Raw genomic sequence first — 12,402 nt, forward strand, 5'->3', positions numbered from 1 at the left:
GCACTCACTTCCTCGGGCTCTGGGATGCTGAGCAGTATTTTGTCATATTTTCCTCACACTGAAAATCAAAGAACAGCTTCTATTAAGAAGGGAGCTGTTGAGTGTGCAGACATAAAAAGAGAGAGAAGTGTTTCTTTTCTTATTTGGTAAATATTTTGCTTTAGAGACATCAGTAACTAATCGCAGCTGTTTCCTTTAGTTACAAATGGATTCAATCAGGTAAAATTTCAAATGAAACACAGGAACCGCTAGAGTCATTCCATTATACAGTACAATGGTAGCGTTAAGCCCTGTGAAATATATGTATTAAGTATGCATGTATTCATCAAATCAAACAAAGACACTAATGGGTCTCTGATTAGTGTTCTAACTCTATTATGGTGATACTTCCATCTCACCCTGACTCATCTGAAACATGGGAACAAAATGCTATTAAGTTTGATAACACTGTCATGTGCCATCATTCTGGTTAAACACTGCAACTGAATTTTGGATAGAAGTTCTCTCTTAAAAACTAAGTCAAAGGGAGGCCAGCAGGTGGTGTTGTGGCTAAGGCACTGGATTCCCACCTGGTCAATAATAGTTCAAGTACCAGACTCGGCAGCCTGAAAATCACACTGGGCACATGTGCATGCATGCCCAGAATCCCGAGGAGAATGGAGAAGGGAGCGCAGTGTGGCCATCCCCCTTGGGGGGCTGATAGCTCACTTTCTCTTTCTGTCTCCCTCTGACAAGCTCATGTACCCTATGGCAAAAGTCTAAAGGAAAAAAATTAATGCCTAAAAAGAGCTGCTATTAGGCTGAGGAACCCTGGAATTTTAACTTTAATAATCTGTTAAGTATTTATGTCAAAATTAATGTAAAAACTAGTCAGTTGCTGTTTATCTTCAAACAGAACTCATAAAAAGATGATTTCTAAGGGACTATTGCATAGATATGAGTGAATAATAGCTCAGTCTTGAACCAGGTATTCAGAAAAATAAGCAAGTACGAAATATACTTTTATTTAATATTTTGAAAATACAGTTCTGTGAAAATTTATAAATAAATTGTATTATAATAATGAATTGATACTTAGAACCAAGGAAACAATATTCATTTCCAAATGCAAAGCAGTATCCTTTGTTCAGGGGTAGTTCATATTAATGCATAGTTTTTTTAAATGATTGCTACAATCAAGCATGTAACCACTTAGTTATATCTAAGTACTATCTGTAAAAAATTATGCTCTTTTAGAGAATCTAATTTAATCATCCTATTCTGTTCTTCAGTGATTTTTCTCCAAACAAGGGTAAAAGTATCCTCAATGGAAGATGGCAGAACTGTGTTGGACCACGCCTCGACCCTACTGACGTCTACAGCACAGGCTCGGCTCCACGTGGGGCCAGCTCTACCTTGTCACGTAGGCCTGCCTGGGAAAGTACCAATGAGGGGTATCTAACAATAGCACCAAATATCAAAAATTAACAATCTTAGGGGTCTTTGTTTTAGGTTTCTGTGGTTTAGGTTCTTCCAGAACTTCTTCATAGTCTGCACTCATTCCCTTTGTCCAGCGACCAACTGTGACCATTCGATCTGTAAAGGAATAGAAAAGTCAGAATGTAAGAAAAACAGGAGTCAAATGCACCCACTTACCCTGGTACTGGTTTAGAGCAGGAACTAGTTTTGTCATGAATAATCACAAGGAAGGAAGGCTCTATCACTAAAGGAAAGTGAGCAATTCTGTAATTGATTATAACCCTTGATTTCAGAGTACCACAGGCAATTTCTCATCCCAATTAGGGAAATGCAGCAACTACTTTGCAATGCACAAATTGATGAGAAAGCTCTTTCATTCTTTCCCAGAGTTCATCATTACAGAGTCAATGAATTCCAAGAGTCTGTAAACAGTGAAACTTATGAAGCATCAGTTTTAAATGTACAAGATTCCACCTGTGAAATTATACAACATCTGCTTGTCACTCTTGTCATTTGGGAAGTGGCAGTCCTCCCAGGAGGGAGAATTCAAATTCCACTTCATCATTTCAATCTCACTGCCTACAATGTGGTAAAGACTATCTTCTTCTAGACAAGACTGTAAATAAGAACTCTTGATTTTCAAATTCAGATATTAGGGGTAGAAAGTAAGAACGGGCAAACTTCCTTGTATAGTTCGATGACTATCTGAAACAGAAGGGAATATGCTTTTTTTCCTAAGAAGCACTACTGGGCTATCTTACCATTGTGCTTCCTTTCACGGAGGACTATCATCATTCTAATTCAGGCAAACTAATGTAAGAACAGTATCCACTTTCTCAAAAGTTGGCCATAGGTATAGTAAAAATTTATGAAATTTTTAATGAACAATGCAGTATTTCATTAGGAAGAAATAAGTAGCCAGATGGTGTGGATAACACATTTTTAATATTCTCAGCGGTTTTTGCCATCAACTCTGAATCCTTTTAAGTACACACAAAGTATTTATGAGGACACTCGATCACAAGAATGTTGAGTCATTTTTATGTGTTTGACTTTCTCTTAGTGAATCAATACTTTTGTAAGTAACACAATTGAGTCTACTGTTATTAAATTAATTAGTTAGCAAACATAAGTGCTTATGAATAAAATGCTTTTATAAAATCAAGGCTTATTGGTCATGGTTTTTTTTGTTGTTTTTTTTTTTCCCCCCCCCGAGGACAGGTGGTACTGGTCAATAGACTTCTGGCAGAGAAGTGACTAAGTTATTGCTATAGTAGACACTCTGGTTGTCTTCAAATCAGGACAGTAGCGCCGATAAGTTACTAACAACAAAATACAGCAAAGCCAGATGAATATTAATTGTATCCCTTCTAAAGGGAAGCCCAGGCACCTCACCTGAATTCTGACTTTTAGGACAATCTTTCATCAAATGTTCCACAGAGCCACAAAGTTTACAGCCACCACCTATTAAGAGAACAAAGTCACTAAATGCCATCTTATACTTACATCGAGTTTTTAATGTCTCAAAGGCACTTTCATCTCTTATTTAATCCTTATACTCTTGTCAGCTATAAAGGTAGCTGGAGCCAGGAACACAGGTAGGTGCCATCATCTTATAAATAATTCATTCTCCATTCCTCTTAATTTCACAGAGCACTAAACTATGCCTACCCCCTCTTCTTGAGACTGGCCTTCAGGAGAGAAGTGGGGAAGAGAAGAGAAAATGATAGAAGGCACTTGCTCAAGGGCCACGGCACAGAAACCTGGATCTTAACCATGGTTACACAGTCAAGAATCCATGAACCCTTAGACCTATAAACAAAAGCAGTGTGCAGATGTATTTTCTGAAAAGGATGTCCATAGTTTTTATCAGATTCTAAGATGGTCAATGACCCAAAAAGTGGTTAGGAACCACTGGTCTATTCTACAGGTCAGATGGGGGAAAGTATTTATGAAAGGAATCAAATTGCCATTTGTTTAAATGCCTTCCATCTGGCAGGCACCCTAACCATAATAAAAATGTCCATATACCTATTAATACTTTAAGCAACATTCCAATCTTGTGAATTTTCTTTCTTTCTCCCATAAGTGAGAGAGAGAGAGAGAGAGAGACCTTTAACTGATCTTCATGTCACATTCATCCCCAGCTCTTACCAGGCCAGGATCATGAGCACACATTCCAAGCATGTTCAGGTAGGTCTCCAGACACAAACCCAGAACCAGAACCATCCCATGTGGATGAGCATTACATTACTGCCATAACACCACATGGCCCCAACATGCATGGTTCCTAAAATAAGTGTTTCACTCAATAGTCAAACACTATTGCCTAATGGTCAAGAATTACCATGAACATATATGGTAAATGTTAAATGACTTAGTAAAAAAAAAGAAAAAAAATGACCCTATGGGGAACCAATAGTTGGAGTAATGGCTATGACGCTGGACTCCCATGTTGTCGACCACGTTTTGAGTCCCAGACCCAGTGGCTTAAACTCACGCCAGGCGTGTGTGCGTGCGTGCCCAAGCTCCCCAGAGAAGACTGGAGGAGAAGGGATTGTGGCATGGCATTCCCCCCTGGGGTGTGATTTCTTGCTTTTTGTCTCTCGATCTCACTCTGTCTTTCTGGCAAGTGCATGTACCCTATAGCAAAAAACTCTCAAAAAAAAAAAAAAAAAAAAGACCCTATGGGATAAATATTTGTCTGAATTCTCACATCTATGTGCCTATTTCTTTTATTAAACTTTTTCTTTTTATAACTATTCACTTGACCATCCAAAACTATTATGCTCAGGGCATGTTATCTGACTTGTTTTATAAACTCTAAACTAAGACACGCCTATAAACATTTTCCAGGCCCAGCCTATAACTGTTTTATATGCAACAGTGAAATAGAAGAAGCACTTGAATAATACATATTTTAATCCTCATAACAACTCTTTCAGGTAAAAGCCATAATTCATCAAATCTAAGACATCACTGATTATAGGATGTATAATTATTTCTCATACCTCTCAGAAACAAAAAAAGCCATCAATTACATATGATCTACCAATGAAAAGATACATTCTAATTTCAGGGATATTAAAATATGAAAAAGTGTGCATCTCAAAGTCAATGACAGTTTTACTTCTTCTTTTAAAGAATTATTTAATTTTTTTTTATTATTATCATTTTTTAATTTAACCAGAGAGAGACAGAGAGTGAAAGTGAGAAAGCAAGTTGCTAGGTCCGGGACTTGAGCCATAATCAGCTACACGGGAGTCCAGCACCTTAACCACCACGCCACCTGCCAGCCCCATTGATAGATAGTTTTATCACCTCCATTTCACAGGTGAGAAAACTGAGATGAGAGAAGTTTAATAACTCAGCCAAAGTTTCACAGCTAGTGAGTGGCACTGCTGGGACTATGACCCAAGCATGACTGACACCAAAAGCCCTGTTTTCTCAATGAATTCCGCCAGGGAGACACCTAGAACGTGACATAAGAAGTCATCTAGAACTAAATGGTGCAAGCCACCACAGCAACAGTTAATAACCTCCTTCTTAAAGCTCAGATGTCACAAACTTTATTGTGGAGACCTTAAGACATTAAGTGATCTAAAGGTAAGAAGATAAGGATGTTACATGATCCTATGCCAGATAATTAACTAAAGAAAAAAATTCAGAAACAAAAATAACGTATTTCTACCAAATGGTATGTTGGGCTGAAATAAAATACACACCACTTCTTTTTAAGCTTCATATTACTTGAGCAATAATTCCTCTGATTCTACTATGTTCAAAAGTAGAAATGGGTCCAGCTGTAGTGGTGCAGGCACTCGAGAATACCGGAGCCACATAGGAGGCCTGGGTTTGAGCATCTGAATCGACTTGAGACATCAGGAATACCCACAGATGCGTCTATAATCCCGGCAAACTGGAGGCTGGGGCAGGGGAGTACTGCAGCATGGCAAGACCCTGCCAAGGGTACCTGTCTCTCTTTCTCTCTCAAAGTAAAAAATAAACTAAAAAAAAAAAGAGTTTTTTTTTTAGTAGAAATGTATACCATGTTCTCAGAAATGATGCTGTGAAGCAAGCAGTTTGAAATATAGCTTAGTTTTTTTAAACTGGAATTATTAATATATCATCCTATTACACCAAAAGTCCTATTAAGAAGAAAAACTTGATAAAAATAATGAAATTCTCAAGGTTTTATTACTTATTCAAGATTTTATGCAAGAACTGATTAAAGGGGTAAATTAAATCACAACTCTGCATGATGACTCATCATTTCTAACATTTGAAGGTAACAGTACTCACCATCAGCGTAGAGTCCTTTGGGATTATCAGGACAGGATCTAGACAGGTGTCCCATTTCCCCACAAACAAAACATTTTGCAAAAGGAAATTCACCTGCAAGAATCAATATTTCCTATTAGGTTGATTATGTTTCTGATAAGACATAATTCACTTTATTTAAAATTACTTTGAATAGAAAATATTTTTACATCACAAAATAGAATCTCATACTAATTAAAAATATTAAGCAGCACACACAACAAATTCTGTTAAAAAAAAAAAAAACCCAGTTGGCTATTTATAGGTTACCTTTTCCACCAACCACATAAAAACCTGAAAGAAAACATACCAAGAGCTGGGTCTACTTTGGCCTTGCACTTGGTGATCTCATGCTCTGTGGACCCACACCGGTAACATATTCCAGTCCCCATATCCTGATTTTCAAGGGCGGCTGGGCAATCTGCAATTCCATGGCCAGGTTTTCTACAATGGAAACATACCTGGAAAAACAAAATGTGAATTTCCACACTGTAAAACTACACCAGTAATTTATCAATTCTTATTTTCAAAAATACCTTGAAAGAGCCAGCAGGTAGCATGGTGGTTAAAGTGCTAGACTTTCACATGGTTGACCATGGTTCTGGTCCTAGACCTGGCAGCTTGCCTTCCCACTTTCCCTTTCTCTCTGTCTCTCTCTAGTGAGTACACATACCCTGTAGAAAACTTAAAAATAAAAGACCAGCAGTTGGTGTAATGGCTATGTGGCTGAACTCCCATGTAGTCAACTGCGGTTCGAGTCCCGGACCCGGTGGCTTAAATTCACGCCGGGTGCGTGTGTGTGTGTGCCCCAGATCCTGAGAGGAGAATGGAGGAGAAGGGATTGCGGGGTGGCCATCCTCCCTGAAGGGTGATTTCTTGCTTTCTGTCTCTCTGTCTCTCTCTGTCTGTCTGGCAAGCGCATGCGCCCTATAGCAAAAACCTCTCCAGAAAACAAAACAAAAAATAATAATAATGATAAATAAAATTAAATAATTCTAAAAAAAAAACTTAAAAAATACTTCTCATACTAAAGTATTTCGTTTAAAAAAAAAAAACAAAAACTCAGTATTTTATTTGTATAAAAAGTGTTTCAGGGACCAGCAGTTAGCCTAATGGCTATGTCGCTGGACTCCCATGTAGTCGACCTTGGTTCGAGTCCCGGACCTGGTGGCTTAAACTCATCCCAGGCGCGTGTGCACGTGTGCCCAAGATCCCAAGAAGAGAATGGAGAAGGGACTGCGGCATGGCCATCCCCCCTGGGGGGTGATTTCTCGCTTTCTGTCTCTGTCTTTCTGGCGAGCACACGCGCCCTATAGCAAAAACCTCTCAAAAAAAAAAAAAAAAGTGTTTCACACATTCCTAAACAATAAGAGATGTCATTTTATCAGATCTCAATGCTTTTGAAAACCTTCAATCCATAAATCCACCAATCTCAGAAACCATGTTATAAAATTTGTATAAAATTTCTTAAATAAACTGAGCAAATGTGGACTATTCATTTAATTAATAGGCATACATGCACTAGAAAAGAAATGCAGTTGTCTGGAAAAGGCAGACGATGGCTATAAAAATTATCACTTAAAATTAATAGATGTACTTTTAAGGTCCACATAATCAGATGAATCTGGGTTAAATGTTTCTATTTATATTATGATTCAAGTTATAAGATATATTTCATAAAAAAGTATATTCTTATTTCATAACATTAAATACACATGCTTTGCTATTCAGAAATAGAGGTCTGATTTCTAGAATATATACACATTACATCTTTTATTATTATTTATTATTATCATTATTTTTCAGTTTGATCAGAGACAGACAGAGAGAGAGAGAGGAAGTGAGAAAGCAAGCCACCAGGTCCGAGACTTGAACCATGGTCGGCCATGTGGGAGTCCAACACCTTTAACCATCACACCACTTGCCGGCCCCTATACATTACATCTTTCTTTTTTTTTTTTTTTTTGTGGGGGGTTGGGGGGGGGGGGGAAGTTTGTGGCGCTTGCCAGACAGACAGAGAGAGACATAGAGACAGAAAGTGAGAAATCACCACCCGGGGGGGATGGTCACGCCGCAATCCCTTCTCCTCCATTCTCCTCTTGGATCTTGGGCACGCATGCACTTGCGCCTGCGGTTGAGTTTTAAGCCTAGGGGTCCAGGAAGCGAACCGCGGTCGACTACGTGGGAGTCCAGCAACATAGCCATTATGCTAACTGCTGGTTCCCGTACACATTACATCTTAAAAGAATAATTTAGTCTAGGATGAGTTATTTGGCTCCAACATAAAACTGACCAATGTTTATTTCCATACTACTTAGCAATCTGGAGGAAACATTTTTGCTGCAATGAGTAAGAACTTCAACCATAACCAAAGATTGCAGAAAATTTAAACTATGTTATTTAAACAGAATATAATTGTATTTCTTGGATAACAAACAGCTAATCATTTAATTATTTTTGTCAAACTAAGTACAGGTTTTCTAAAAATGAAAATAAACAGGCCAAATTAAACACATTTTGTAACTCTGTCCTCATTTCCTTTTTTTCCTGTTTAATAACAACATAATTGGAAAAAAATGAGTGTCTTTATATAAATTCTTCAGTAATGTTTATAGTAAAATGAGCAGGTTCAAACAAGAAACTGCATTTATTCTATGAACTGCAGGAAGAGCTACTGCTAAAAACTGGATTGCCACCATAAAATATCTTGGCTTTTTGGTGAAGTCAAGGTGGTCTCTACTAACCTGATGTTTCATTGCTCTGACCTTTAAATCTAATATTCACCAAATAAAATCTCTCTTTTTAAAAATTTAACTAATTGGGACCAGCAGTTGTCATAATGGCTGCGTCACTGGACTCCCACGTAGCTGATCACGGCTTGAGTCCTGGACACGGTGGCTTAAACTCACCCCGGGCATGTGAGCATGTGTGCCCAAGATCCTGAGAGGAGAATGGAGAAGGGATTGCGGCATGACTATCCTCGCCAGTGAGGTGATTTCTCGCTTTCTGTCTCTGTCTTTCTGGCGAGCAAACATGCCCTACAGCAAAAACTTCTTTAAAAAAAAAAAATTAATTAATATTTTGAGAGAGATTTCTGCTAGAGGGCTCATGCACTTGCTAGAGAGACAGAAAGTCAGAAATTACCCCCCCAAGGGGGGATGACCATGCTGCAATCCCTTCTCCTTCATTCTCTTCTTGGGATTTTGGGCACATGCACACACACACACACGCCTGGCATGAGGTCTAAGCCACTGGGACTGGGACTCAAACTGCAGTCAACTCCGTGGTAGTCCAGTGACGTAACCATTACACCATCTGCTGCTCCCAGTAAAATCTCTTAAATGGTCCTTCAATTTAATGTCAGTGAGACTGTAGAGCAGACTGATAAATTTCTATATGTTAATTAACTTATTAGCATTTAAGGGCAATGCTTAAGATATTAAAAAATAACAAGAAAATAAATTAGCAGTAAATCATGACAATACTATTTATAAAGTATTCCTTTGCTTTAACAAAACATCCCTCTTCTTTAACTGTATGCATAAAGCTTCCCTTAAAAAGATCATATAAGTAACATTTTTCAAGTGGTATACAACTTATCATACTGCCTGTGTCAACTAAACTATCTTTACATTAACTTTGTTGACTTAAAAATATTTTTAAATAATCAATTTTACAAGTTAAACAAGACTCTAATTGGATCCAAATAGAAATGACTGTCTTATCTATACAAATTTATCCCTAAGGAATGTTTCATCTTTGTTATTTCTAAATAATTATCTTCACATATGACACTCCATAGAGCTCATCCTGTAAATGGTCAGCAACCACATTTCTTTTTCTTTTTCTGAGATTTTTTTTTTTTTTTTTTTTAGTTTTTTTTTTTTTTTTTTTTTTTTTTTTTTTGCTATAGGGCACGTGCGCTCGCCAGAAAGACAGAGAGGACAGAGAGAGACAGAAAGTGAGAAATCACCCCCCAGAGGGGATGGTCACGCCACAATCCCTTTTCCTCCATTCTTCTTTTGAGATCTTGGACATGCACACACACGTGCCCGGCGTGAATTTAAGCCACCGGGTCCAGGACTTGAACCACGGTCGACTACATGGGAGTCTATCAACATAGCCATTACGCTAACTGCTGGTCCCAGCAACCACATTTCTGAAGACTAGACAGCTCAAAACTGCCCTCATGCAAACACTGCTCTGCATTTAGTAAGTCTGATGAAAAAGGAAAGAGATTGGCGCTAAGTCCTGGTTTTTATGCAGTATTCTACTAGAAGATCTGAGAAATTCACTTACAGACAGGGAAAAAATTTCACTAAGTATTTCATTTTCTATGCCTGACATAGTTCAAAACCTGGAGCTAAGTACTACAGATAGAAACCTGCTACCCCCAGAACTGCTCTGAATATAGGATGGAGAGGGAGGGAGTGAGGGTTTTAATTCCACTATTACACTGCTGAATCACTGTACCAACTGGCCTGACTTGTCCAGTCTCTCCTGTGCCTCGGTTATTCAAAGACAAAAGAACACCCTTTCCAAGTGATAGAAATAACACACATCTAACCTGCTGGACCCAACCATTATTTTCATGCCTTTTTAAATAGCAATGTGAAAAAGGGTTATTGGAAAGCAGGGATAAAAATACTGGTTTTGAAGTCATACAGACTCTGGGTTTGTATTTCACCTCTGTTACTTGCTAAGTGGCTTTTGGTGAGTTACTAATATTTAACCTCTCTGCATGCACTTCAGTGTTTTCCAAATGCAATACAAGAATAATACCATCAATTTTTCAGTGTTGTGAAATTAACCAATATAATAAGCGCCGAGCATATATGTGGTTTTAAAAAAACTAGCCATTTAAAAAATGCTTTATAAACCAAGGACACAACAGGAACCAGACCTTGCTAAGATATGTATGTTGTGTGTGAACACAGGAGAAACAGTTCCTAGTTATATCAAGTAAACAATGGTAGGAAGGATGATCTCACCATTGCATTTTTCTTTGCTGCTTGTCTTTTTAATCGCCTTCCTTCCCGTCGACTGTCTTTCTTTAAAGCGACTGCAATTTCTTCCCTTATTTCCCGACTGTCTGTTGACAGAATCTCCCCATTGTGAACCATCTGCGAGTTCTGTTTTAGGTATTCCATAAATCCATTCACGTCTTCATTTAAGTACTCTTTTTTCTTTCTGTTCTTTTTATGTTTTGGTTGGGATGCATCATTTTTGAGGGACAGCCTACTGGCCTCATGTTTACGTTTTGGTAGGTTTTGGCTTGTTCCCTCAAAGGATCCCTTCTTCATGTCCTCCCATGATGTTGCAGGCAAAGGTCTCTTGTTATGTGTGGTAGAAACTCGTGCCCACCGGGTCATAGTTTCATAAGAGGTACTTTATTGATCTTCAAGACAAGTATGGTTGGTTAGTCATCATTTTAAAAAAGCAAAACTAAAGAATCGTGCTATATCACATATGCCCATATGTCAAACTTTTAATTATTAAACCACTTTTGCTTCATTTAGATATCTATATACATATTTAATTCTAAAATATGCTGTGTACATAGGTCTCTAATAGAAATCTAGCACTTACCAGAGCAACTGCACCACTTAAAATATATATACACATACAAGCACTTGCTTTAAATTGGAAAATAACTCAAGAAACCAAATTATTTGATAAAATATAAATCACACAGTAATACATGAAGTTATTCTTCCCCGATTCTGCAGTTTTCCTGCCAGGGTTTATTCTCCTATCTCTAAGTTCCAGGGTTACTTTATCCCAATCTTCTTGCTTAGTCTGTCATTTCTAAGCAACAATTTGCATAGCAGATTAGTAAGTATACACAAATCTTGTCCTTTAACATTAAGTGTGTCATTACAACTCTTCCCAGCAGATCTATAAGTAAAATATAAAAAGTGTTTATGATTACATGAGGATACTCGATCTTCCTCTCAATCATCTACTTCCAGCCCAGTGGTTTTAGATCCTCCTCCATTATTCCACTGAAATTATTAAAAGTCATAAAATATATTTCACAGCAAAAAGTACATCCTGTTCTTATATCCTTTAATATTCAGAAATAGAGATTTCATCTTAGAGTATATATATACATTTTAAAGGATAATTTAGGAGAATTATTTGGCTCCAATATAGCATTGAACAATGCAAACGATTTGTTCACTTTACATACTATCTAGCGATTCGGAGAATTCCTTTTTTTGCAATGAATGAGAACATCAGCTATCATCAAAGACTAACCATTAATGGCCACCTTAACTGGGCGGCATCACCGCGCGCCAATCAGCGTTAAAGCCTGGGCTCCAGCAGTGCTAAACTTCAGCACGCCAACAGAGGGGCCGCCCGTCATTCGGTGTGCGCAGCGGCACGTCACTGTACCCTAGGTGATCACGACTATCGCCAGACACCCCGCGACTGTCACCGTGGGGCCCGAAACGTTCAGAGGAGGTAGATTCTCCCAACCTGAGTATTTGGGAAGGTGAGGTGGAGAGCCGGGTCGTCCCGGCCCACCGCGCCGGGGCCTCAGTGGAGCTGGACTCGCAGTCCTAGGCCGGCTCCCGGCTCCCGCGCCGGCACAGGCTGCACGGCCGGGCGCTCCAGTCC

At 38.5% G+C, this 12,402-nt stretch overlaps 1 protein-coding gene across 4 annotated transcripts in view; it reads right to left on the reverse strand.

Moving 5' to 3' along the window:
* Positions 1 to 988: 988 nt before the first annotated feature.
* ZCCHC9 (zinc finger CCHC-type containing 9) overlaps positions 989 to 12,402 on the reverse strand; it is an 11,706-nt gene continuing 292 nt past the window's right edge. The window contains exons 1-6 of one of the 4 annotated variants that reach the window (XM_006143499.3): positions 12,262 to 12,391; positions 10,770 to 11,176; positions 6,089 to 6,239; positions 5,761 to 5,853; positions 2,854 to 2,922; positions 989 to 1,575 (exon numbers count right to left, since the gene is read on the reverse strand). In XM_006143499.3, the coding sequence (XP_006143561.1) occupies positions 1,457 to 1,575; positions 2,854 to 2,922; positions 5,761 to 5,853; positions 6,089 to 6,239; positions 10,770 to 11,150 (813 nt within the window). In that variant the 5' untranslated portion in view covers positions 11,151 to 11,176; positions 12,262 to 12,391 and the 3' untranslated portion in view covers positions 989 to 1,456. Of the gene's footprint in view, positions 1,576 to 2,853; positions 2,923 to 5,760; positions 5,854 to 6,088; positions 6,240 to 10,769; positions 11,177 to 11,710; positions 11,999 to 12,039; positions 12,238 to 12,261; positions 12,392 to 12,402 lie in introns of those variants that run through there. The other 3 variants (XM_006143498.3, XM_014585920.2, XM_006143497.3) reach the window with 3 other exon arrangements.

This window comes from Tupaia chinensis, unplaced genomic scaffold, assembly GCF_000334495.1.
Source record: "Tupaia chinensis unplaced genomic scaffold, TupChi_1.0 Scaffold000099_1, whole genome shotgun sequence".
Classification (NCBI taxonomy): domain Eukaryota; kingdom Metazoa; phylum Chordata; class Mammalia; order Scandentia; family Tupaiidae; genus Tupaia; species Tupaia belangeri.